Source organism: Camelus dromedarius, chromosome 12 (assembly GCF_036321535.1).
Source record: "Camelus dromedarius isolate mCamDro1 chromosome 12, mCamDro1.pat, whole genome shotgun sequence".
NCBI classification, from domain to species: domain Eukaryota; kingdom Metazoa; phylum Chordata; class Mammalia; order Artiodactyla; family Camelidae; genus Camelus; species Camelus dromedarius.
In genome coordinates this window covers 43,277,417-43,304,081 of record NC_087447.1, presented here as the reverse complement: position 1 = coordinate 43,304,081, position 26,665 = coordinate 43,277,417, and the positions used below count along the sequence as shown (strand labels likewise).

Here is a 26,665-nt window from a genome sequence, read left to right as displayed (position 1 = left end):
CCTGATCAGCCTAATTCCTTGTTGCTTATCTGCAAATCCAATAATGCTGGGAAAACAAACCCCTCCTGCTGGCTGAGCACAGGGGCCTGGGCGCTTCTCCCCTGAAGCTTTTTCCTATTTATAACTCAGCCCCTGCTCCTTGGAGAGCTGGGCTTAGATGCCCTGTGGGGAAGTAGGCAGGAAGACTTGGCTGGGAACACAAGCCTCCCCAGGACGGGGACACTGTGCTTCAGCTCTAGATTCCCAGTCATCTCCCCACCCTTGTCCAGGACCTCTGAGCAGAAAATGCTCAGCAGATCCTCAAAGTGGAGCTGGTAAACTGAGCGAAGAGCAGGTGTTAAGCATCCTTCCCACACTTCCCCATGCCCCTCCAAGATCAATCACCTTGCTCAAAATTGCAGACGCTTTTTATGCTTGCGTGCATTCGAGTGTGGCCACCTGGGTGTCATCTTTATAATAGCTCAATTGCACAGCTTTTCAAGTCTTAGTTATTAATTTACCGGTCCCATTGTGCTCCGAGTGTGTTTACCATCTGTCTCCCCTGACCACAGTGGTGGGGTGTTGTCTGGGCTGGGTAGGGGCCACTAGGAGGTCTAAGGAGCCAAAAGCTGGAAAGACGTAAGAGGAAGCAGAGACCTGGAAGGAGGAACCACCTGGAAAGGATGATGTGGTCCTAGGGTGGCCTCGCAGAGGGACTAGACTATGTCTTTCTCATCCTGGACAACCTCTTCTGAGATCATTCATGCACGTGCTAATGTGCGGAGGTTCTTTATAGGACATTATACTTTCCTCCAGTGTTGTATCTCATCTCGTACATCTGTTCCTCTGTCATTAAATTCCTTGTAAAGGATGCGTAGTGATCCATCCTGTGAATGTAGAATTACTTACCCAACCAAGTCCCAACTGATAGACATTTCTGGGCCCCCGACTCCTGCTAATTTCCCCCATTAGAAATAAAGCTGTGATGACTGTCTCTGTGTATTAACTTTTGACTCCAGTGCATGGTTCTCTTGGCTAGATTTCTAGGACAGGAATTAATGAATCGAAGGGCTAAGGCTCTCATCTCTGGGTTTTCTCCAGAGGATTGCCGTTAAGCCTGTGGGCTCTAGAAGTCTCCACTGCCTGAGTTGGGATTTGAACTCTTTCACTTATTATCTGTGGGACTCTGAGCAGGTTATATAACCTGCTTTCTCACCTGCAAAATGGGGGTAATAATGATTGCTACCTCACAGCGTTGTTGTGCAGATTAAATGAGGGAAGCTATGTGTAACTGTTGGGTTGAACAGGCATGACTCATGAGTTGGAGTCACTCAGCCAGCTTAATTTTTGTCTCCCGTGGTCTCTCGAATTTTATTCTAGGGGGTCTGTTTTTCCCCTTAAACCTAGATGAAATTGAGGGAAATTCCCATGACTTTCCTGGCCATTTCCAGGTAACCAAAGGTTGTCCTGTCAGTAATTAATATGTTCTCTCTATTGTGATAAGAAAAAAATGTAAACTTCAGAGTTACCCCAGCTTCTCTTTCCCATCACAGTCTGCTGCAGGCCGACTGCTGTGGGAGAGGGTCCATCTTGTGGTTCCGACTCTCTCCGGGGTCCAAGATGAAGGCACAAAGTGGGGACAGGCGAGGAGAGGGGCAGGAAAGTTCTTGCCTGACTGATGAGCTGGTGTCACCCTCTCTGGGCCATCTCTCTCGCTGGGGCGCTTGTGTGGGTTCTTGAAGACCCTTCCATCATTGGGGTGTCTCCGCAAGGGCAGCTCCCTTGATGTGAGTGATGCTCTCTTCCCATGGCTCGTCCCATGGATTCATTCTCAGGCCATGGGAAAGCTGGGCTCATCCCCTCCCCAACTGTGACCTCCCCCGACGAGGGGGCCCTCTTGGCTGGGATCTAAGACAATTACACCCATCCCTCATGCCTGGGTCCACACTGGTCCACAGGATACACTCCTGTATCCATCACCCCACAAACGTGAGAGCACAGGCTGACCCTGAAGCTGCAGCACCCTCTCAGCCATCAGGGCAGATGTCACCTAGATGCCCCAGCATGGTGGCCCCAAGACCACTGTCACCCAGTGAGCTCCCCTGGTGGACTTCCTCAAGCCCTCTCTCCCTCCCACTTGGGGCTCCCTGGACCCTGGGGGCTCTCTCTAAAACTCCTCTTAAGCCTCCAACAACCCTTTGTTCAGCCTCTTATATTTTTGATGTACCAGAGATGAGTGCTGGCTAATGGTCCAGCCTCTTTTCTGTGTCACCTTTGACGGTGTCCCACCTCACTCTGGAATGTGACATCTATTAACTTGGCACCTCAGAGGGAGAGTCCCATTTCATCAATGTGTTGTGCATATTGCTTTTATGAAACCCGTAGAGGGTGCCTGGCATAGAGCAGCGTGTCTTCCACAAATGAGTCATGTCTGACCCCGTGTCACAGGCTCCCCATTTACATGGACTTCATCGCTGTTAACACTTGGTTTGCTTTCTGTTGCCTTGTTTTATGCTTTCTGAGTTGAAAGTTTCCTTTAGTCTATGCTTGTTTCTGTTGTGGTGGAGATTTTTATTTGTTACTATCTTCAGTAGTGATTTGGAAAATAGACATTTTTTTTTAAGTCTACTAGTGGTTACCCTACATTTTTTCAGAGACAGCAGTAAGCCTTTTCATCCCACGTTAATCATGTCTCACAGGGCGATGGTCTTTGCATATTCTGCAGTTGCTGGAATGGGGGTTTCAGGGGGCACTCTGGCTGCCCACACGTGTGCCACCATCTTGCCATGATGTCTGCCCCACGGCTTTGATGGGCACTGGGCTCTGGTGTAGGGCCTTTCATCTCTGTTCTGGACTTTCCTATTCATCATCTACTAGTTTTCAATTCCTCTAGTCTTGTCTCCTTGTATCCTCCATCTTGCTCTCAATTCTATTTTTCTAAAAGTTACATCTGGACAGGTTACCCTTGGCTTAAAACCCTTTGGCTGTTTGCAGCAACATGGATGGACCTGGAGATTGTCATTCTAAGTGAAGTAAGCCAGAAAGAGGAAGAAAAATACCATATGATATCACTCATATCTGGAATCTTAAAAAAAAAAAAAGACACAAATGAACCTATTTACAAAATAGAGAAGACTCACAGACATAGAAAACAAACTTACAGTTACCAGAGGGGAAAAGGGGTGAGAAGCGACCAGTTGGGAGTTCGAGATTTGTAGATACTAATAACTGTATATAAAATAAACAAGTTTCTTCTGTATAGCACAGGGAACTATAATCAATATCTTGTAGGAATCTGTAATGAAAAGAATACGAAAATGAATATATGCATGTATGTGTATAACTGAAACATTATCCTGTACACCAGAAATTGATGCAATATTGTCAACTGACTATACTTCAATCAAAAAAAGAAAAAAGAAAAACCCTTTGGTGATTCCCCATTAGCTACAGGATAAAATCCAAGCCCCCCAGCCTGGTGCTCACGGGGCCCTGCGATCTGGCCCTACCTGAACTTCCAGGCCCTTCTGCCACACTCAGCCACTCACCTGTATGCCACCACGTGAGGTGGTTTGCCAAGGTTTTCAAGTGCATTGGTCACATACTGTCACATCTCCACGTGTTGCCTCGCATCATCTTCTCTGTCTGGAATGCCCCTTGGTCACTGAGCCCAGCAGCGCACCTGGCCAGTGTAGAATCTCAGGAACTGTTCAACTTCCCCCCTCCATTTCTCACATCTATCGAAACTCTCCTCATCCTTCAAAACCTGATTCCACTGTCATCCTTTTTCATTCTCAGGAAACGCTTGCCCTAATCTGACTCCCTCCCTTCAATCCTGTGGGCCACCGCCTGCACTTTGTGCACCTGGACTGTGACACCAGCATCTTGGTGCTTTCTGTCTCTCCTGCCCAAACTGAGAGCTCCCTGACAGCAGGGCTGAGCCTGACGCTGGCCAAAGTGCTGCCTGGACCCTTGAGCCCAGCCAGGTGGAGTCGATGTCTGCTTGACTGAACCACCTTCCTCAGAAGGCAAGGGTAGAATGCCAAGCTATGAGGCAGGGCCCCCTGGGACTGGGTGCCCAATCAGAAGAGATATTCACTTATTATTCATATCCTTTTGCTTCCAAAACTGAGGAGAGGTGGCCCACACTCAATAAAAGTGTTAAATTAGAAACAGAAAATTTAAGATTCCACAGGGAAGTAGCAAGTTGCCAAAAAGCTAACCTCCTTCCTCAGGTGAACTGGCCTTGCTGAGGGGAGCTTGCACCGGGATCCTCTCCAGCTGGAGTGGCAGGTGTGAGGGTTTCCTTTGGGCTGCTTCTGTCCCCATGTGTTCTTTTACTCCCCTCACAAACTATGACCATGCTTGAAAATGCCTACGATGCAATCAGGAGAATTGAAATTCACAGCAATACCTCATCCTTGAGGAACAGGACAGGTGGTGAGGAGGGTGCACTGGGTGTGGCACGTTTCAGGCACGGTATGCTTGTTCCTGAGCTAAATTTGAAAAGCTTAGGTACTTCTTGAAGGGTCATGTAGAGACCAGCTGCATTTTAACTTTGACCTAGTGCAACATTCCTCACGTGGCTTTCCGGAGTGGCATTTTAGTGGAAGCCAAGGACACATGCTTAAAATGGCAACCAGGGAAGCCACTGGAGCAGGAAAACCCATTGCCTGTTCTGAATTGAGTATGAACACTCACACATCCTCTTAGAACTCATGAAAGCACACACTTAGATCCTTCCCATGTGCACACAGCAGTGTACCAACTAACAAATGTTTTGACCGCAGGGACACCTTACACACACACACACACACACACACACACACACTCACCCACTCACACAGCTGTGGCACACAGCCCCACTGGCTCCCCCACATCCCAAGTGCACACAGAGCTCTGCAGGAGGAGACGTAGAAAGCCGTCTTATTTCTGCACCTCACTCTGCCTCCAGATTTTGCTCCCTTAGGACAGAACCTAAAGTGTCTATTTAATAGATTCAATTACTCCAGGCTCCTGAGACCTTCCAACTTGATTCTGATTGCTTTAAGGTGTCAGATAATTTGGGACTAAAGGGGAAAGGCAGCCTCAAGTTCTTGAAGACAAAGTCTTCTGAGCTCATCTCTGAAGTGGTAGCTGCTGATGGTCTGGAGGATGGGGCTGACCTCTCGCTTCTAGACAGGGTTCTGTCCACAGGTCCTGACAGACAGAAGCCTTGGGGCATGCTTTGCTGTGCTGCCTGGGCCTCCAAGGCAGGGACCAGTCCTGGGAGCCTGAGAGAGGTGAAAATGGAGGCCCAGGCCAGGTGTCCCAGCAGCAAGGGGACAGCCCTACTTTCTCCTCGCACCCCCCCAGCCCCCCACCGGGATGATTTTATTTTTTATTTTTTGGTCAGCTGTCTGTCCTCATTGACCGTGATAGCTCTTGGAAGTTGATAAATAATCAGAGGTCACAGCCTTCAGAGAGCTTCGATGCTGTGCCAGACGGACATGGGTCTGACCTGTCCTGCACTCCGGAAGCCTGAAGAGGGAGACTGGATGTGTGTACGTGCCTGCATGTGCAGTGCAAGAGCTGTGATAGGCAGGAAGGAGGCTAAGGCCCAGGCCTGTGCACCCAGACTGCTTGTGTGAATCCTGGCTTCACCACTGACCTGTGACTTTGGGCAAGATCTTTGCCTTCTCAGTACTTCAGTTTCTTCTGCTATAAATACAGCGCCTACCTCCTCGGGTGTTTGTGAGAATTACACGAGTTATAGTATATAGCTAGCACCCGGTGCTCAGCAAGTGCTCCAGATATCTTGGTTACTGTTTTTATAGCTAATGAGCAAGGCTGCAGGCCTGGGAGAGAGAGTCCTGGGGTGGAGAGTCATGGCTGTGGACCCAGAGCAGCAGGAGGGGCCCCTCCCTCAGCCCAGCTGGCTGTCCTCACACTCTCTCTCCAACTTTTGGGCAGTCCTAGGATCCCATGTGGCCACTCTGCTGGCATGGTTTGGGGGATGGTGCTGCTGAATCCAGGGTGCCTGCCTGCAGCATGGGACTGTGCCCCTTGGCAGCTCCCTCCCTGATCACCTGCCTCTCCTTCCTGCTCCGGCCAGCCCTGCTGTAGACTTGTACCCTTCACCTCAACATGCCACAATTTGCTTTAAAGTTGGTGCCCATCACAGCCAAGACCTTCTCAGCACTCTTGAGACTTTTAGATTATCTTTGTTGGGAGGTTTCTGCCTGCATTTAAGTGTAGACCCTAGAAGGGCTTTGGGGGACAGAGATCCTGGTTCCTTTTCTGTTCTATCGCTTCCTAGCTTTATGTCCTTGGGCATTTTGGCCTTCCTGAGGCTTTATTCTCTGGGAAATAGGGGTAACTACTTGCCTCCCAAGGCTATTGTGAAGATTAAATAATATAAATTTATGAGGGCTGGGGATGCAATTGACAGTAAATGTTATTCTTGTCTTGACTGTTTAACTTAGAGGGGTTGGACTCCTCCGCAGTGAGGAAATACCTTCTGTACTAAAACCTAAGAAAGAAGGTTCCCTGGGGCATGTGAGAACTGGAGGCGGTCGGAGTGGCAGGGAACGGGGAAGACCAGCCTCCATGCTTCGAACCCGGAGGTTCGCAGGACCTCTTTCGGTCTTTTCTGGCATCATTCTCTTCCTATGCAAATGGACTCCCACCCCCACTTCTCCCCTCCCCGACCCCGCACCCCAATATGAGCAGCGGTTTCCCATTCATCAGTGGAGATAGGTAGGCCAGTTAGATAGGTAGGTGGGTGTTAGAATCATCCCCGTTTCACAGAGGAGGAAACTGAGGTTCAGAGATCTGGGACCGCCCAGGGGCGGCGCCTGTTCACCCAAGGTGGGCGCGGGCGCGGTCACGTGTGCAGAGCCTGGGGACCCGAGGTTTCGGGAAGCGGAGCGTTGGGGACGCCAGAGCCGGCCTGGGGGTGGGGTCTCCGTCGGGGGCGGGCCGCCGCTGCCACGCAGCACTCCGGCCCGGGCGCGGAACCGAGCCCCACTGGTGGCCGGGCGGTGCGGGCCGCCTCTCCCAGTTGCGCGCGCGCGCGCGCGCGCCGCCCCCGCGCTCTCCGCCGCTTCGCCCATCGCTCCGCGCCGCACGGGCAGCCGCTTGCCGAGCCCGGGGCCGGGGCCCTGGCGTGCTGCGCGGGCCTCGGCGGGGCTCAGCGCCCCGGCTCGGGAGGATGCGGCCCGGGGCGGCCCGGGAGCTGAGCAGGGCCCCCGCGCCGGCCCCCGCGGGCCCCGGCCTCCCGAGCCGCAGCCGCCGCCCCGCCCCCGAGAGACATGACTTCCAAGCCGCATTCCGACTGGATTCCCTACAGGTACGCGGGCGCCAGCCCCCACCTTCTCTTTAACTCCAGGGCGCGGGCCCAGCCCACCACCCTCCAACGCCGAGGGTGGGGCAGGGTCGAGGGTGCCGGGCCGGGGTGCCCACTATCCGAACTCGGGGCGCAGGGCTGGCTGGGGACGCCGGGTCGGGGCGTGGGGCAACACTGAGGGGCGCGGGTTGGAGGCGCTGGGCCTTTCTACCTCAACTTTGGGGGCCCTGGTGGACCGAACCCGCCTGCTCTGCCCCCTTAAACGACTGGGTTGCTGGAAGGGGCCAGTGCTCTGGGCCTGTGTGGGCCTTGTTGGGGCCGGCAGCGCCGTGTGACCGCCTGGGGAGGGAGTGAACTGTGCTGAGCCCCCTCCTAGGCCCAGCACACAGGGTCACACTCTAGTATATCCGTGTGCACACATACACCCATACATCCGCAGGCATGCACCCACAGACCATAAAACGCTCCTGCTGGTCGGTTCCTACACTCAGAGCGTGAATTCCTGGAGACAGTCATTCCGAACCCAAACCACAGGCTGCTCGTATATACATGCACCGTGTATCACTACACACACATACGCACGTACTGATTCTCAGGCTTACACAGATGCACTCCTATCTGTGCACAAAAACAATTTGGAGGATACCTGCCACCTACTACTCCCACACAAGTACTACTCATGTGTTTCAGAGACTGAGAAATCCACTTGCTAACTGGGTTACACCTGGACACATACCAACTCACAGTACATGAGAATTGACTTGCATGCACAAGAGCACCTACGAACCCAGGCACGCTCTGGGAAGCACAGCCACCCTGTGTTCCCTGACGCTGTGGTCTGTCCCAAAGACAGCTGGGCTTTCCCCTGAGCAGAGATTGAAGTGGGGGAGAAGTCTCTGGGGCTTTGCACAGGTGCAGGCCCTTCCCCATCCGCTCAACTCTATTCTCTCCATTACCACTGGAAAAGAGCTCATCGCCATGGCAGCGCCAGATCCTTGGCCACCTATTGGCTCTTTGGTTGCCATGGGCTACGGGGCTATCTCCAGGCCTCCCGTGAGAAGCCTGTGTGTAAAAGGGGTGCCCCACTGCAAGGGTCCACTATGTTCTTGCCCACCCAGATGCACATGCCTGTGGCTGGTAGGCACAGAACCTCTGGACCTGCCTGGTAACAGACTGCTCTCAAAGGGACCTGATTCCAGGCACTGATAGAAGATAATTCTGACAGAGCTCTTCTATGAGTCTGTCCAGACAGCATCCAAAATGGAAACCAGCTGAAACCGCCTGAAGCTTGTTAAAAGCAGATCTTTCTGCAAACAAGCACCTGTCACTGGCCTGGGGATTCAAGGTTTCTCTTAAGAATTGTTGTCTCTAATCTCAGCTCCTATGGGGCTTCAGGGCTTCCCAGGTAGGATTTGTGGGTGCCCCCCGACCGATACACACACATGCACCCGTGGTTTCCTGCAGACATGTGTAGTCACACCTCAGAGTCTCATAGACAGGAGAGGACTGTCACCCTGCACAGGCATCCTGGCGGGGGGGCACAAGTAGTTCCTGGAGCATTGTGGCTTTCTTGACACATGTGGGCTCAGGACTTCTGAAAGACAGCACAACCACACAAAGTTTCATTAACCTTTTCTAACCATCCAGCAGAAGTACCTGGGCAGCGCCTGTGGGCGGAGAGGCCTCACATGCTGTGGAAGTACCTGAATGGGGGTGTTGATGGCAGGGTGGGGAGCACAAACTTAGGAGAAAGAAGGGGGCAGTGCTTGGGGCAGTGGACATGATGGTGTGTTTAGGATCTGGCTGGGGGCCAGGCCAGGTCATGATTCAAGGAAGCCTCTCCCAGGAGCCAAGGACCAAGGCAACTTGTAGAGTGAGCACACAGGTTTCAGAGAAGGCCTGCCTCAAAGTGGGGAGGCTTAACCTGCCTCTGGGAAAGGGGGCTCTAGAAGGTGGGGCTGTCTCTGGAAAATGGCTCTGTCCTCCAGCAAGTGCCCAGGCCTGGCCACTCCAGCCCCTCATTCCTTCCTTGGGCCCACACACTCCACCTGGAGCACTGAGTCCTGCCACCCTGAAGCCTAGCCCCAAGCAATAGCTTGGCACTCTTGCGGCTCTACACTGTTCACTGTCCCATTGCTCTGCCACCCCTGCCTTCTTGGTCTGGGGCAGGGAGGGTATAGCAGGGGGCAGGCTGTAGTCAGAAGTTGCCAGACTCTCTCCTGCATTCCTGGGGTTTTTCTGAGCCTGGGAAAGTGCTGGACTTGGGTGTAGACTTCCAGAAGAGGAAGATTTGGCTGAGAGGAGGAGCTGCAAATTGCCTCTTGCACTAACGAGGCTGCTGATTGCAGTCAAAGCCACATGCCTGCTTGATCACAGAGAAAACTGGGGCAGGAGACGGCAAGGCAGTGCACTTACAGATGAGAGGATGAGCGCGTGTGCAGGCTGTGGTGTGGGATTCCCTCATGTCACAGCGTGTCAGAACTGGAATGTGTCATGTGGTTTGGGGACGAGAGGTCAGTCGATACCTTGTTAGCTCTCCTGATGGGGGTTCTGCTCCCTCTGCAGTGGTTGCACCTGCATTCTCTGGGCCTGGCTCCTTTTCTTTGAAGCAGTGATGGTGATAATCTTCTTAAGGATAATTGTAACTCAGTTTATAATCATGGATTAATCTCACCTTCTGACTTAGAAGGGAACCATTTAGTTTATAAAGTGTAACAATTAGAATAACTTTGCCTTTTTTCTGTTATTACTACTGATCATTTCTATTTCTGCCATTCTTATCACCTGTGTTCTTGAGGCACAGTAACTGATTCTGGCTCATGACTTGATAACGTTTTGTGAGTTGTAGGTGGACTGCAGAGAGTCAGGTGTATTGAGGGTGGGAGTTATGGCCGGCCCTGTCCTGGGTGCTCGGTCTGCATGGTCCTGCGACCATTGCCTGGTGTCTCCCTCACCAGGCAGTGAACTCCTGGAGAGCAGGAGAGTGCCTGGCGTGACCCAGCATAGACAGGATGCCCACTGCTTTGAATCAGAGTGGCATCCCCAGGTAGCTTTTAGGACTTCTGGCTTTCCTGGCCCCACACCCGAGGAATGCAGTACTCTGCCCTCACAGTGGGGCTTCAGGGGTGCTGCTGGAAAAGCAGGGCTCTCAGAGAATGAGAATCTCAGGCAGGAGGGGTCCTCCCAGGCTGTCCAGTCCCCTGTGTGGCTCTGAGGCTCCTGGAGCCTCCCTGCAAACGGCCTTTTATTAGATGGCCAAGACCATTAGAAAATTCTCCCTTGGGGTGAGCCCAATCCTGTCTCTGGGTTTCCCCTCTTCTTGGTTCTTGCAAGATTCTCAACATACTTCTCTGCTTACGGGGACGCAGAATGATTACTGATTAAGTAAGACCCCCGACTCTCTCATTTCTGCTGCTGCAGGGAGCCTCAGCGGTGCTGGGCCTCTGGCCCACGCCTCACCTCCGGCAAAGGAAGGAGGAGCAGGACCTCTGCTTCCAGTTCCACAGGGACTCTCTCTCCACCCCCGCCCTCACCCCCACCCCCCCAGCTCGAGCGTCCTTGGGAAATCTTTCTGCTGCCTGGGGTAGAGGGAGCAGGACACTCAAGGTTGATAGCAGTGGTTCAGGGAGCAGGGACGCTGTGGATGCCCTCCTCCCGCATGGGTCCTGGCGCTGCATGCAGGGGCCTCGGTGTGGCCTGTCCAGCCCTGAGCAGAGTGAGGCCGTTATTTCCTTGGTCCTGTCGCTGCCCTCCCTGTCCTGTCAGCCGGCTTTGATACTGACCGGTCACCTCGAGGCTTCTGTAAACAAAACTGCAGTCTTTCATCAGGCTGGTGTGAAGCCCCATCTCCTCTGTTCTGCCTGTGTGGGGAGGCCTGGGTTTGGCGGCCCGCCTGTAAGACTTAACCACCCCCTTTTATGTTTCCAGGGTCTTCTGAATGCATACTGTCTTAGTGAACAGTCAGTATCTCTTCTACCCTGAAACCTGTAAGTCTGTTGAGAGGCCTGCCTTGTGTCAGGTCATCAATAAGCTTGCTAACCAAGTGAAGCGTGATGCTAGAAACTGTCCTTGACAATGGCATGATGCATTGTTGCCAAAGCCTTCCACTGTCTAACCGGCCTCACACACCACTTCCATGGCTCCGTCCTGCCCACAGGGTATCGTCGCCGGGCCCAGTAGTTCTTGCGGAAGCCTGGCTGTGCTGTGCTCCTGTCTTTCTGATCAGCCTGAGCAAGTGTGCCCTGACCTGCTGGCACCCCTGGCCTTGCTCCAGTGGTCACGTCCCTTCTAGCTATTCAGCTGACCCCTCCACAGTCTTACCTGGGGCTGCGTTAGACACACTCATCTGCACACACTCTAATTTCTTTCCCTATCTGAGCAGAAGGCTGTATTTGCATACTTCCAGCTTTGTAGCTGCTCAATTACTTTTTTGTTCTTTAGCCATCACCAGCTGTGGCTCCTGGTGTCCATTTGCATAGCTGAGCATTAGAATCACCTGTGTCACTTGCTTTAGAAAAAAAGAGTGTGACGTGGAGGGTTGATTCTGGGGCATCTTCCCCAGCAGTTCAGAGTTATCAAGTCAGCACCTGGTAAGTTTGGGAGCCAGTGGCTCCCAGTGGAAGGGAGACACCTCATCCTGGGAGGCTGGAGCTCTTGTGAGCAATGTGGTCCTCTCCCTTCTGGAGCTGCCCCCTACCTCCACCACTGTGTTTCTGCGATGTTCCAAGTAGCCACTAGGCAACAGAAGCCACAGATCTGGACGTGTTGGGGGGTCTGGCACTGGGCATGGAGTTCGCAGCCAGCCACCCTGGGTCGTATTTCCTCCCCTGACAGCCCACTTCCCTGATTGCCTGAGTCCGGCAGGGGCGGCTTCCACCATGACCGAGGGCAAGGAGTGAGGGCAGAAGGCAGGGAGTGGGCATAGAGAGTGGGTCTGCCCCAAGGTTGGCCTCGCCCACAGGCCTCTGGTCAGCTCTGGTGGGTTAGGCGGGGCGTGGACGGTGGGGTCTAAGAAGAGAGGGGGACCTGGCTTTTCCAGCCCATGGGAGAAGTGTCCCTGATTCATTTGTCATCACACGTGGTTCACTCCAGATATCTATTCAGTGCCTCTGAAGAATCAAGGGGATGTGGAGGGGCTGTCTCCCTGGGAGGAGAGGGGCCATGTGGTTGGCCTTGGACAGAGCAGATGGATGGGTGGACATAGCAGACTGGGTTTCTCTGGCCTTCACGAGCCTGTGGCCAGTGCTTTCCTGGGCCTCCCTAGTCCGGCCCCTCAACGAGGCGACTGTCCTGAAGGAGCCGCCTGGGGCAGCTGGAGGACCCATCATCAGGGCCCTGTCTCCCGCCCGAGTTTCCTGGCAGGGCTGCAGCTGGCAGCCTGGCCTTGGCAGTGATTCCATAATTGGAGTCCGAGTCATTAAAAAGCCATTACTGTCTCCTCTCGTGGTTATCGGTTAGTGCTGTCTATAACAGTGCCCATCGGAAGGCGGCAGGCCAGGGAGGGTCTTGAGGAGGGAAGGTGCCACATTGGGAAATGAGAAGGCAGGTCTGGGCGGTCTGGTAGGGGAGGAGGGGACGAAGAGGGGATGGGGCCTGCTGAGGAGGTGAGAGGAGCTTTGGTTCTGCTCTCCCTGGAGACAGCCGTCATTCTTGTCATTGTTCAGCTACGTGCAGGGGAGTCTTTTGTTAATCACCAGGGACAGCTGTTATGTGTTCCAGATACATTGTTGTCAGGCAGAAACACCGCCCAGTACAATCTTGCCCTGGCTGGGGAATTGCAGTCAACTTGGCACCTTTGCGGCTGTACCAGGAGCCTGCTTTCCTGCACGTGGCACTGCTGCCCACTCCTGGAGCCTCCTCGTTTCACTGGATTTGTTGCCGGCCCTCCTGGATGGGTCTTGCTCAGCCAGGCGTGTTCTTACTCACCAGGCACATGTTGCTTCTCCCCAGCTGCCCGCCAACCCCAGCCCTGCACGCTCCCTTCCTCCGAGGCTCCAGCCTGCCTGGTGCCGAGGGAGGTGGTGGGCGGCTCTCCAGGCACTCCTTGGGTATCTGAGTTTCTGGAATCTCGGAAGCCTTGCCCTTGTGTCCATCCATCTTTCTTAGAAGGCTGGTGGCTAAGTCCATTCTAGCTATGATCACATCTAGTGACCTGTGTTACTGAAGCCTGCAGTTCTTTGTCATTCTCCCCTACTGGGGAATGGAGGTGGGGACGGAGGAGAGGAAGTGATGCTTTCATGGAACTGTGGAAAGTCCATGGCCGGAGGACAGTGGTCTGTGGTGGGAAGACACCCCTCTGCATGGATGAGGATGTGAATGGGGCACTGGGCAGGGAGGCCACCGTGGCTGGACCACCTTTTGTCAGTCGAGCAGCCACTGTGACCAGCAGTTCGGAGGTGGCGTTGCTAATGGGAGCTTACCTCTCAGCAGGATGTCCCCCTTTTATATTAGGTGTCAGTACCTTTGTGGTGTCAGCACCATGGAAGTTGTCATCTTTGCTCTGCTCAGCGAGGCCTGGGGCCAGGGGTGACCCAGATGACAGCCTTGGCCCTGCCCTGGGAGAACATGATGGCTCACATCATCCCAGGATCCAGGAACCAGCCTCTCCTGGCAGGAAGGGGAGCCAGCACTACCTGGTGGAGATGACACTGGCTCCTGTGGCCAGGCCACCAGCACATGTCTGAGATGGCAGGCCGCCTTGTGTGTGCCCAGGAACAGAGCTTGGCAATCAGGACACAGTTGGATTTCAGTCCCCACTGCCCCTCTCAGCCAGGTGGCATACAGAGCCAAACTGCAGATGTCACCCATATCCTGGAAGCCACAGGCTGCGGTGGACAGGGATGTTTGCACACTGACCCTCTGGAGCTGCTTTGCCCTTGCGTTACCCAGTTGGGCCGCCAGCCGACGGTGGAGAGGGAGGTAGGGGAGTTGTAGCCTCTCGGACCTGGCAGGGCTCCCAGGCATCTTGCTTACCCTGGTGCCGTCACCCTTTGTCCAAAACTCGTGCTGCCCACCCCACTCCCCCAACCCCCGGCCTGTGGCGCGTGCCTTCTGTGATGGGACACTCACCATCCCAGCCATCTGGGATTTTTCAGAGCTGTTCCCAGTCCTCTGGGCCTGGCGATGCCCTCAGGTAGGCCCATGTGCACTCTTAGACAGGAGGACTATTTTAGGTAAACTGAAGCCTTGACTTAGAAGCATGTCTGCTGAGGAGTATTTTCTCCTGTGCTCTGGCAGCTGAGGTTTTGGTGAAGGAGGAAGTTCTGTGCATGGCCCCAGGTCCCCACTGGGGCTCCTCTTGAGTGCAGAGCAGCCTGTAGGCATCAGGAAGATCCTTCCAAAATGTCAAGTAGGTAGGACAGCTGCTAGTTCAAAATATGCAGAGTCTCTCTAGGTTGTGGCTAGAGAGGTGGGTGTAGCCAGAGGTGGGTGGTGGGCTGTCTGCAGTCCATGGACTTCCTGCCACCCTCTGGCTGGCTCCCCCAGCACAAGTAGTTTGCATGAGCTGAAAGGACATTTCAGGTCAATGATTGTTCCAGCTAGAAAGGGCTGCTGCAGTCAGGAGGAGGTGGAAGTGCCCCACCTTGTCTTCAGGGTGCTGTGACGTCAGCTTTCCCCCTGACGTGTGTGCTGTACTCACCTGCACGCACGGGCACACTGCTTCTTACACAGGTGTCTGCATGCATATATATCCAGGTGTGCTTACACACGTAGATGCACTCACACATTTGGACATCTCCTGGTATGTGCACACGCATGAGATACACCTGCAGCCTCACACGCAAACCCAACACACTTGGGCGTACCTGTGCAGCCACCCCCACAAGGTCTGGTTCGGGGCAGGCTCCAGAATAACTGGGACAGAGCAGCCTGGAGGTTCCCAGAGCACAGATCCTCAGGCTCCAACCCCATCCCATGCAGCTGTCCTGACCTTGGCTTTGATAGGATTTGGGCATAGGCCTCACGCATGCATCTTAGACTAGAAAGCAAGCTAGGTGGTGGGAGCTCCCTCTCATGCTCTGCCATCCTGGGACGTGGGGCTGGTCCGTATGAGACGATGCTGCCCATCCCAAGACCTTAGTTAGGGACTCAGGATTTGATGCCCTGCAACCACCCGCGCTGCATCTGTGGCCAGGGAAGGGCCTAGAGGCAAGTTGCCAGGCTGTGCATTGATGTGCTGTGTCTGCCCCACACCCAAACCTGCTCATGTCCTGAGGGGATGGTCAGTGTCTTCACTCTCCCAAATGAGGGGACTCTCAGTCCTCTATATGTGGGGAAGGGGGGCAGTGTCAGCACCCCCACTTTACCACCTGGAGAGCCAGGAGTTTGCCTTAAACAGATGGGGAGAGAGTCTGTCCTGGAAGACCCACGCTCCTCCAGAAAGGATGGAAAGACAGAGGGAGGGGTGGAGCTGGAGGGGCAGGCCCTTGGGTCTGAAGCCTGGCCTTGGGCCTGGCTTGTTCCTGATGCCTCTGGATGTCAGTCAGGCCTGGCCCTGCTCACGGGCCCAAGGGGAATGTGTCCTCTTGTATTTACCGGGCATGGTAGACTGGGAAGTCATTGGGGCAGCAGGGATCCCAGCAGGTGATAAATCCCCAAAGAGGCAGAAAGATGGCTCATGCCTTTACGTCTTGAGCTGGTTCTCAGATAGTAGCTTCACCCTTCCTCCCTCTCCCACATGCCCAGGGACCATGATAGGAGGGGCTCAAAGAACCCAGACGTGCTGGGCTTGGGCTCTGGGCTGTCCTGGCTCCTCGTGGCCAGGCCCTGAATACCCCTCTCTCCACCTGCAGTGTCTTAGATGATGAGGGCAGCAACCTGAGGCAGCAGAAGCTTGACCGGCAGGTGAGTGAGGCTGGAGCCAGGTGGAATTCACCATCCTGGCCTGAATCTGAGCTGGAATGTCCAATGGCCAGGGGAAGGGCTGGCCCCCTTCCTAGGGTGATCCTGTCTAGTGGGGAGAGGGGCCCCTCCCAGGAGACTAGCAAGCTCTCTCCTTTACCAGCTCAGCGTTAGCACTGCCCCAGCATGCAGGGCTTCTGCCAGCAGGCAGCTCGGGTGACTGCAGTCTGTGCTGTGATCCTGCCAGGGCAGCTACCTGGCCTGATTTTTGCCCGCTTTCCCTGTACCCCAAGTCTTGGGGCACCAGGAACATGAGGCCACAGTGGACCCCGCTGTGACCTCTAGAACCGAGCTGAGTGAGCAGGGCCCCCTCCAGTCCCAGTCTGGGCGACTTCCCTCGGGCGAGGCAGTAGCCCTCTTGGGGCTTCCCAACCCCTGTGCCTGTCCGGTGCCTCTGTAGCGGGCTCTGCTGGAGCAGAAGCAGAAGAAGAAGCGCCAGGAGCCCCTGATGGTGCAGGCCAACGCCGATGGGCGGCCCCGGAGCCGGCGGGCCCGGCAGTCGGAGGAGCAGGCCCCCCTGGTGGAGTCCTACCTCAGCAGCAGCGGCAGCACCAGCTACCAAGGTACCCCTGCCCTCGGGGCGCCAGCCTGGGGTGGCCCCTGTGCCACAGCTTTAGACCCTGGCACTGCTTGGGGGGGCCCCTCAGGGACTTGCTGCTGACCTGGACAGGTGAGAGGCTCGTGCTGTCAGGGTGCCCAGGCGGAGCATGGCACCCAGCCCAGGTGGCAGCTGAGTGGGGCAGGCAGAGGGAGGCTGGGACTTGGAGCCGTGGGCTCCTGAGTCAGGTGCAGGGGCCAGAAGGTACAACTTTAAGGATCTAGGAGTCCAAAAGCCCAGGTTTCTGATCTGGAACATCTCACTGAGAGCCAGAGGCAATGCCTAGGAGTGGAATAGTCTGCTCCCCGCCAGCATTCTGCCTCCTGAGAGGGACCCATCACCCTGCCCGCCCAGTGCCTCTGGTGACAGACACCTGTTGCCTCGCCTCCCTGGGCTCCCCGCGCCCTCAGTGTGCCTGGTTCTAGCCTGCAGTTCCCTGCATGCAGCCGTGGTGACCAGCAGCCTCCAGCTCTCATCTTTGTCCACTCTGGTTCTCAGCAGAGTCCCCTGGGCATGGACTTCTCTGCACTCATCCTGGGGGTGGGGAGGGTGGGTGGCTCCATTGCCTCCCTGTGCTCAGGACCCTCTTTGTTGCTTAGTACGTCAGGCTGGGCAGATGGTTGGTCTCTGTGAGCCTGAAAGAAGGACTCAGACTCAGTCTCCACTGCCCCCTGCTGGTGCTGGTAATCACCATGTCTTCTGTGTCAACTATTGACTATAAGAAGGTTGCAGGCATCTGGCTTCTGCAGTTGGAAGGAATCTTAGCCACCATGGTGCTCTCCTCCTTCTCCCGCTTCCTTGGGACCTGGAGCCTCCAGCCACTTCAGACAACTGGCAGTGGCCTCCTCTTGGGGCTCCTTCCCAGTGATGCCCCTGTTATGTGCTTCAGTTCAGCACCTGTGGCAAGAGGCCCTTCAGAGGAAGGAACATGGAACTTGCCTCCCCATGGAACTGGCCCCCTGGCCCGCCCTCACCGGCAGCCTTCTCATGTTCCTCTGTGAGCACCATCCCAAGGGTGGTGGCAACACCTTGCTGAGAAGGCCCCACTGTTCTGGGTCCTGTAGAACCTGATCTGCATCTGGAGCCTTGCATCAGTGCCCCTTCCCTGCCCTGCCCAGCTTGGCCATCTGAGGCTGCACATGGGAGGGGAGCCAGCTCCTGGGACTCGGGGCCCTGCCACTTTGTGCCAGAGCGGGCATCTGGAGGCTTTGACAGAGTCCGGCAGGTCACAGCTGTACAGTCGTTTTGATGGGTGTTTCTTGTGCACTGACTGTGCCAGGCTGGGCCAGGTTCCCAGAAAGATCGCAGCCCCCCTGATAGAGTGCACAGCCCAAGTCAGAAGACAGAGCTTCTGGTCACCTGCTTGCTTGTAACTATAAGCAAGTCACTTACACTCTCTGGATCTGCTTCCTCCTCTGTGAAGTGAAGAAAATTCTCTTATGGCTTTGAAAGTTGAAGCAGCCATGGTGCGTTCCAAGGTCTAATCCACTGAATGCTGTTCCCTGTTCCCTGTTGAGACTCCAGACCAGGCTAGGTGCAGGCAGCTTCTCCGGGGCCAGTGTTCCCCAGCTCTGAGGAGGCTGCTTCCGGGGCTGGCTGACCTGGGACTTGGTTTCCCAGAGCCCCGCCCCACTCTGCCCCCACCGCCCTGCAGCGTCAGCTGCCTCCTGCTCTGCCCTCTGCTGGCTCTTAGTGTTAACTACAAGGGGATCATTCCCAGGGGAGGATGAGGGAGTCTGACCTAAATCAGAACCCACAGTTTATCCCAGTAGAGTTTTGACCTACTGGCTGTGCTTGTATGTATGCATCTGTTTCCTAAATATTTATTGAGAGCCTCCTTGTGTCAGGCTCTGGATTAGAGTCTGGGGCTCCACAAATGGGTGAGCACAGATGGGTGTGTGTGTTTTCTTATGAACTTAAGGTCTAGGAGGGGAGTGAGAATTAAACAGGTTGTCCTAGGTGTGCTTTATGGAAAGGAGCCAGACTCAGTGAGTGAATGGCAGAGAGTCTGCTCCCAGACTAGCGGCTTCCCTGAGGAGTGAGGTCTGCGCTGGAATCTGCAGGAGTGGGAGTTAGGGGGCGGCAGTCAGGAGGGCCGTCCAGGCGGTGGGACAGTCAGAGCAAGGCTGTGGCAGAAGGGAGTCCAGATTGTCTGAGGCACTGAAAGAGCCTGGTACGGCTGGGACTTGGGGTGCCCGAGGTGAGTGTGCAGCTAGGCCTAGGGGAAGGGAGATGGAGGAGCCAGACTTGCAGGAGAACGCTGGACGTCCTCTTAACAGCAGTGAGAAAGCACTCAAGGACTTTGAGCAGAGTGGGGGTCTGATGCTTGCAGGGTGCGGAGACACCCAACTGTGGCCCTCCCAAGACCTCTCTGCTGGTGTGCAGCTCCTTGTGTGGGTTATTCTGCTCCAGGGGCTGCCCTGTGAGGCAGTTCGGCTCCCTGGAGTGCTTGCCCTCGCTCAGGTCTCTTCCAGGGGATGCAGCCTTTTCCGTCTGCATCTACCGTCTCCGATGATGCGTGTTTTGGCAGACACTCTCCCTCGCCCTGCCCGGGCTCGAACGTTTGCTGACCCAGAGCTTTGCTGACCCAGAGCACTGACCGCTCTGCTCCTAGGTTGGTTGGCGCAGGCCAGGCTGTTGACTTTATCACCCTGCCGGGGGGCGGGTGCTGCCTCCTTCGAGCTCATCCTGCCCTGTGTGCCTCTGCCTATTAGAGATGATAGTACAGAGGCCCTGGTGGGGCTTGGGCAATGGTGGGGCAGCTGGGAAGTGTTGTGCTGGAGCTCTGGTCTCACCTTGTGCCCATTTTCTCTCTCTCTCTCTCTCTCTGTCTTGGGCTCTCTCCTGAGCAGTTCAAGAGGCCGACTCGCTTGCCAGTGTGCCACTGGGAGCCGCCCGCCCCACAGCACCAGCCTCAGCCAAGAGGACCAAGGCAGCTGCAGCAGGGGGCCAGGGCGGGGCCTCTAGGAAGGAGAAGAAGGGGAAGCACAAAGGTTGGCTTGCCCTCACTGCCGCCCTCCGCAGGAGGCCTGGTCCCGGCTGTGGGGTTGGCGGGAGGCTTATCCTCCAGACCTGGGCACGAGGGACCGGGTGGAAGGCCTCGGTGAGGGCACAGAATGGCACTCGGGTCCCCCACCCAGCCGGCTCACAGGCTGCCTCTAGCTCATGTGGCACCCGGGCCAGCCTCCCGTGCTGCCAGGAAGTGAAGTTCAGCTCAGCTTTGGCCCAGGAAGCCCCTCCCACCTGGCCTGAGCGCCTCTACCTCCATCCTGACCAGGATGCTCCCTCCAGTGGGGCTCACTGGCTCCCAGGCTGCCGTCCCATTCTTGGGCATCCTCCACTCTCTCCTCTAGTCCCAGTCCCTCTCTTGGCTCACAGACCAGTCTGTTCCCTCTGCTCTTCTCCCTCCAGAAAAGATCCCTGGAGATCAAGGCCAAGTTTCAGTGGCCCCGGCCTGAGTCCTGTGTCTGCTGGCTAGACCCCTGTCTCTTCAACCCTTGTCTGTGGGAGTGACTTCCAGGCCTCTGGGTCCTGGTTGGATAGTGGCGTCAGGGTCCGTAGGCTTCTGGAGCTGACCACAGCATTTTGGGCAGAGCCCAGATGTGTGGGCCAGGCCTTGCTTCTGGTACTGAGGTTGTGGCATCTTGGGCAGGAATGTTGATGGGGCATGGAAGGCCCTCCATTTGAGATGGCAAGCGTATGCGACCTTGGTCTTTTTCGAGGGGTCCCACGTGTTTAGTGACGTGTGTGAGTCTGTATGTGTGTCAGCAAGAGAGAGAGGATGTCAGCATTGACAATGTGGAGCTGGCCACGTCCGTGCTGAGTGGTGGCCTCACTGTGTCTGCATCCAGCTTTGTTTTCCCTCTCATGCTTCTCACTGTGTGGCTGGTTTTGTAGCTGGCTGCTGTCTGCCTAGGGATGTGGGGCATCTCAGTGCAACCCTTGGCAGCCAGTCTAGGGGAACAGCAGAAGAAACGAAGCCCATGCCCCTTCCTAGCTCACTGGTGGTTAAGAGGCTGACAGCAGTCATTCGGTTTTTAAAATTCAGTTTTGCAAATAAAGTTTTCAGAGGGTCCCTGCATTCATCCCTCAACCTCTTCCTGGACATCTGAGAATCCAGGCTCTTCCTGCCCTCCACCCCACAACCCCGATGAGACTCAGGAATGTCCATGGCCTGCAGGCACCGGCGGGCCAGCAGCACTGGCAGAAGACAAGTCTGAGGCCCGAGGCCCCGTGCAGATCCTGACTGTGGGCCAGTCAGACCACGACCGGGACGCGGGGGAGACGGCAGCTGGTGGGGGCACACAGCCCAGCGGGCAGGACATCCGTGCTGCGATGCAGAGGAAGGGTGAGCCTCGTGGGGGTCCAGTGACACCCCCCAAAGCTCAGTCCCAGGTTCTCAGATGCACCCTTCTTGGAGAGCATGGCCCTCCTGTGTCTGTTCCAGGCCCTGGTAGGGGGCACACTTGGAGACCAATGAGAAACTTGGGCAGGGGCCCCTGATAAGGCTAAGTTAAGGGAAAGACATATGAACGAAGGTAACCAACCAGCCCACAGCCTGGTCCTCTCTCTCCTCACCCGTCTCATGCCCCCAGAGAGGCCCAGGTTCAGGGACAGATTTCCTTTCCCTTTGGTTCCTTTGAAAAAGCTTTTGCCAAATGTTCCCCCTCTGCCCACTGAGCCAGGGGGAGCAGGGCCAGGAGGCTGAGAGGCAGGGCTGATCCCTCAGGAAGCGTGCTGCCCTGATAGTTTCCCCACCATGAGCTCTGCCCCAGGGACTGTGGCAGCCCCCGGCATGGGGCGGCAGCTGGCAGCCCCCGGCATGGGGCGGCAGCTGGCAGCCCAGCAGTGCACACGTTCTGAGAAATCGCACTAGGGACAGCTTCCTGGAGAAAGGGTTACTGAGGCAGCTGGAGACTGGGGATGGCATGCCAGGAGGGAAGAGGCACGTAGATGGGGGCCTAGGCGGGCTTTGGAGAGGAGTTGGTGGGCCCCATATGTCAGGCTGAGTAAGGAGTTGGGCCTTTCCCAAGAAAATTCCATGGCCTATGCCAGCCAAGGCCTCTAGTGGAGGCCAGAAATGGAGGCTCCCACGCAGGGTCAGCCCAACTCAGGCCTTGCTACATGGGAGACGGGATACCCTGACTGCTGGAGAGGAAAGGTCTGACTGAGCTGAAGCTGGGAGGTGGGGCTGCACCCAAGGGTAGTGACCAGCGCCAGATCACATTTGAGAGAGGGGAAGTGTGTCCTGTGTGTACCTGGATGTATGTGTGGGAGTGTGTGAGTGCATGTGTGTACATGCGGCGCTGTGTGTGTGTGTGTGTGTGTGTGTGTAGAAGTGACAGCCTGTGGACGGGAGACTAGGTGTGCCTGTCTGACGGCTCATCCCTTCCTGCTCCTCTGCACGGCCCAGGCGTCTCCGGCAGCATGAGCTTTGAAGAGGAGGAGGAGGAGGAAGAGAACAGCTCCAGCTCCTCCCAACTAAACAGCAACACCCGCCCCAGCTCTGCCACCAGCAGGAAGTCCGTCAGGGTGAGTGCAGAGGCTCCTGCCCAGCAGCATCCCCCCAGTGGGAGGGGAGCGAGTGTGGAGAAGTGATGGAGAGATGGCTTCTCTGGGGACAAAGGCTGGGCCAGGTACTTACCAAGATCTCCTCCTGACTGGGCTCTTATGTCCTCCCACCCAGCCTCCTTTCTCTTCAGCCAGGCCAGAAGGGTGGGGGAGTTGGAATTGGACAGGATGACCTCTAGAACCTGCCCGGTTCATCCACCTCCACCCCCAGGGGCTGCTAAGGTGAGGGAAGGGCCAGCTGTTGACCCCAGGGCCAGGGTGGCCAGGCCCACATCCCAGAGCCCCTGCCCTGTCTCCCACCACCCCCCGACTAGGGGCAGCTTTGGATCCTGGACCGTCCATTTTAGCTGCTCAGGGTTCCTGGGGCTCAGCTCCTACTCTCTCCTCTGTAGGAGGCAGCCTCAGCCCCCAGCCCGACAGCCCCAGAGCCATCAGTGGATGTTGAGGTCCAGGATCTTGAGGAGTTCGCACTGAGGCCGGCACCCCAGGGCATCACCATCAAGTGCCGTATCACACGGGACAAGAAGGGCATGGACCGAGGCATGTACCCCACTTACTTTCTGCACCTGGACCGCGAGGATGGGAAGAAGGTGAGATTGGCTTGGGCACGCAGCTTCACCAGATGGGCTTGAGGTCCTGGGGGCTGGACTGGGACTGGAAGCCTCAGCTCCGACACTCTCCTTTCTGTCCCCCCCCAGGGGACGAAAGCCCTCGTGCCTAGTTGGTGCATGTGTGTGTGTTTGGGAGCTGGAGCGAGGGAGTCACTTGTGCGAGTGGCACCTGTGATTGTGTGTGGACTGGAGGCTGGGCCTGGAATGTGACCTCACTCCACTCCCCAAGGTGTTCCTCCTGGCGGGAAGGAAGAGGAAGAAGAGTAAAACTTCCAATTACCTCATCTCTGTGGACCCAACAGACCTGTCTCGAGGAGGGGACAGCTACATTGGGAAACTGCGGTACCAGCACTCCTGAAGGAAGCCGGCGAGGGTGGGGGAGGCAGGGGCAGGCTCTCTGTAGGGGGCACCTCCTGTCCCTGAAGGAGGTCAGGTGCTCTCCCAGGGTCTTCTCTGTCAGATCAACCATAGGCCTAGATCTGTGCCAGCCTAGAGCCAGACTTGGAGATGAGCCCACACATCCTACCCGAAGCTGCTCCCAGGCAGGGGCAGGGGGGTGCAGGCCTACTAAGGGCAATAGGTCAAACCCCAGGATGTCACTGATGATGTAGGCCACCATGGTTGGTGCCAGGGGGGCAGGGCTGAGTGAGCCCTTGGGTTGGGGAAGGCCCTGAGCTCAGCCTTAGGTGAGGGAGGGTTTGCTGAGGAAGAGCACTGGATCTGGGAGCATAAATCAAGCTTAGAGGCAAGGAATTAAAGCTGGAGATGGAGCTGCACCCAAACTCAGGTTGGGCAGGACAGAGCAGGTCATCTCCTCCACCCTCCTTGGGGTGCTGAGTCCCCTCACAGGCTTGCCAGATGCCACTCTGCCTGCTCATGTCCCATGAGGGAAGCCACTCCTGTTCCTCCAGGGAGGCTTTCTGTGGAACCCAAATTTCCCTGAACTGAACTGAGATGCTCTTTGCCTCAACTCAGAGCAAGTCCAGGAAGCGCCTTCACAGATGGGGATTCTGTGGGCACTGTGCCCCCAGGTCTGCTCCTGGCCCAGCCCAGAATGCTTTGCAGGCTTCTCATAGGATAGACCCTGAGCTGCTCCCTGCCCCAGGGCAGAGGGTGCACGACCCTATACTGATTGTGCCTGTCCTCCAGGTCCAACCTCATGGGCACTAAGTTCACCGTTTATGACAATGGAGTCAACCCGCAGAAGGCATCCTCCTCAACTCTGGAAAGTGGAACCTTGCGCCAGGAGCTGGCTGCCGTATGCTACGTGAGTCGTGGGTGCCTGGGTCTCTGGTCTCCAGGCTAGACGTGACACTCGGGACTTGCTACTTGTTCTGTGGCCTATCCCACCTATCTTTGTGGACAGACAAGGCTGCGCAGCGGGCTGCCCTCTGTGGAGTGACCCCTGCCTGCGGACTTTTGGGAACTAGGCCTGGCTCTCTGCAGCCCAGCCTGGAGGCCTCCTGGAGAGGAGGCAGAGGCCTGGGTTCTTGTTGGAGCCACCCTTAAACCCTCCCCCTGGTATTCAGGTCCTGAATGGACTATCAGGCACTTAGTATAATCATCTCACTTAATATTCAACCTAAGAGCTCTATCCTATTTTATTATATAGATGAGGAAACTGAAGATCAGAGGTTGGATCACTTGCCATTTATGGCTCGTAAATGACCAAACGAATATGAATAGGGGATTACTCCATCTCATTCTGAAATGAGGGACTGGTACCGTCAGCCTGGTCATGGGCATTTTTTGGAGGCTAATTGGGAATCCATAGCTGTTTTGTATGATCTCGTGGTGCCACCTGCCGGTCAGCTTTGGGGAGGCAGCCTGAATCTCTTCAGTTACTTAGCCTCCACTACGTTCCAGGTGCTGTTTGAGGGAGGCACTGAGAATACAGTAGTGAACAAGAGATACAAACATATATACCTTTATGGGGCTTAAACCCTTGGTGGGGGAGATAAGCTATAAAACCGTCATATAAGCAAAATAATTCCCGATTAATGTTAAGAAGGAAAAAATAAAGCAGGGAAGAGATAGGAGTGCCCTTCTAGGAATGATGGCAGGGAGGGCCTCCCCGAGGTAGCGCTTAGGTAAAGGCCAGAGGAAGTGAGAGCCCACCATGTAGGTGTCGGGGAGAAAACAGCGAGGGCAAAAGCCCTGGATGCCTGGTGATTAGGGAGAAGAGCAAGGAGGGCGGAGCGGATGCAGAGAGGAAGTGGGGAAGAGAGGCGCTAATGGGGCCATATTATGTGAGGCATTGCAGGTCGAGGTAAGACCTTCAGCTTTGACTTTGAATGAACTGGGGAGGAAAACAGTCTGACTTAACAGGACCACTCACTGCTGTGTGAGGAACACATGATGATGAGGAGGGCAAGGGGCCAAGGATGGAAAGAAACAAGGAGTCCAGTTAAAGGCTAGCGCTGTGATGTCGGCGAGAGGTGGCGGTGGTGGAAAGTGGTTGAATTCTGACTATAATCTGAAGGAAGAGCTGACAGCATTTGCTGATGGGTTAGAAGTGGGGTGGGAGAGGAAGAGGGGCATCAAGTATGAGTCCCAGTAGTTTGAGCAAACAGAAGAATTGAGTTGCCTTTAACTGAGGTGAGGAGGCCAGTTTGGGCAGAGTGGGGACTCAGGCGCCAAGCTGTGGATGTGGTAAGTTTAGAGATGTCTGGTGGACATTCCAGTGGTTAAAACTAGCTCATTTTTATTCCCTCCCCTGGGTCTCTCCAGTAGGTAAGTAGAGTCCTCAGACGGCCAGTGTTTTCTCTCTTTCCTAGGAAACAAATGTCTTAGGTTTCAAGGGGCCACGGAAGATGAGTGTGATTGTCCCCGGCATGACCATGGTTCACGAGAGAGTCTCTATCCGGCCCCGCAACGTGAGTCTCTCCCCAGTCCCGCCCGCCTTCCCCATCACCCCAGCCTCTGCATGAGCTTGTAAGGGCAGAACTCCAGCTAGTGTGTATATGTGGAGGAGACGCAGTGTGGGAAGCCCTGGAGGTCCAGGACACTCTAAGGGCCCCCACCCCTGGGGCAGAGCCCTCTCTGGGGTGGTCAGGGTGCTGGCTCAGCCTGGCTCAGCTGATGCCGCCCTCCCAGGAGCACGAGACGCTGCTAGCGCGCTGGCAGAACAAGAACACGGAGAGTATCATTGAGCTGCAAAACAAGACGCCCGTCTGGAATGACGACACACAGTCCTACGTACTCAACTTCCACGGGCGCGTCACACAGGCCTCCGTGAAGAACTTCCAGATCATCCACGGCAATGACCGTGAGTGCTTCTGCCCTTACTCGTTATGTTCACGCGCCACTTGGGGCCCTTAGTGGGGTTCAGCTCGCCTCGCCCTGCCCATGTAGGTCCGCGGTTAAGGACGTGGATTATACGACTTAGGTTAGATGTAAAGAACTTTCTAACCACAAAGGCCCTGGAGGAACCTTCTCTGGAGCTCTGACCCTAGATCCTGTGCACTAGGCAGAGTCTCAGGTGTGGGGACCCCCTGTGAATGGACTTTCTCTCTCCTTCCCTGTCTCCTGCTGTCTGCGTGCGTCTTTCCCCTTTGCCATCTGTTCTGTCTCTCCTGCTGCTTCTCTCAATTGGTCTGTTTTACCTCCTTTGGGATTCCCTCGGCATCTCTGCTTCTCGCTTTCTCTACCCTTTTGTGATCTGGGTGTCTGTCCCTC

The 26,665-nt window shown here is 55.6% G+C and overlaps 1 protein-coding gene across 1 annotated transcript in view; it reads left to right on the top strand.

The window, feature by feature from the left end:
- TUB (TUB bipartite transcription factor) overlaps positions 1-26,665 on the top strand; it is a 60,433-nt gene that overhangs the window by 29,217 nt on the left and 4,551 nt on the right. Inside the window, 10 exon segments of the mRNA XM_064492593.1 lie at positions 16,099-16,150; positions 16,608-16,770; positions 19,658-19,798; positions 20,986-21,153; positions 22,219-22,337; positions 22,769-22,966; positions 23,217-23,329; positions 24,137-24,254; positions 25,765-25,863; positions 26,084-26,255. Of these exon segments, the coding sequence (XP_064348663.1) occupies positions 16,099-16,150; positions 16,608-16,770; positions 19,658-19,798; positions 20,986-21,153; positions 22,219-22,337; positions 22,769-22,966; positions 23,217-23,329; positions 24,137-24,254; positions 25,765-25,863; positions 26,084-26,255 (1,343 nt within the window).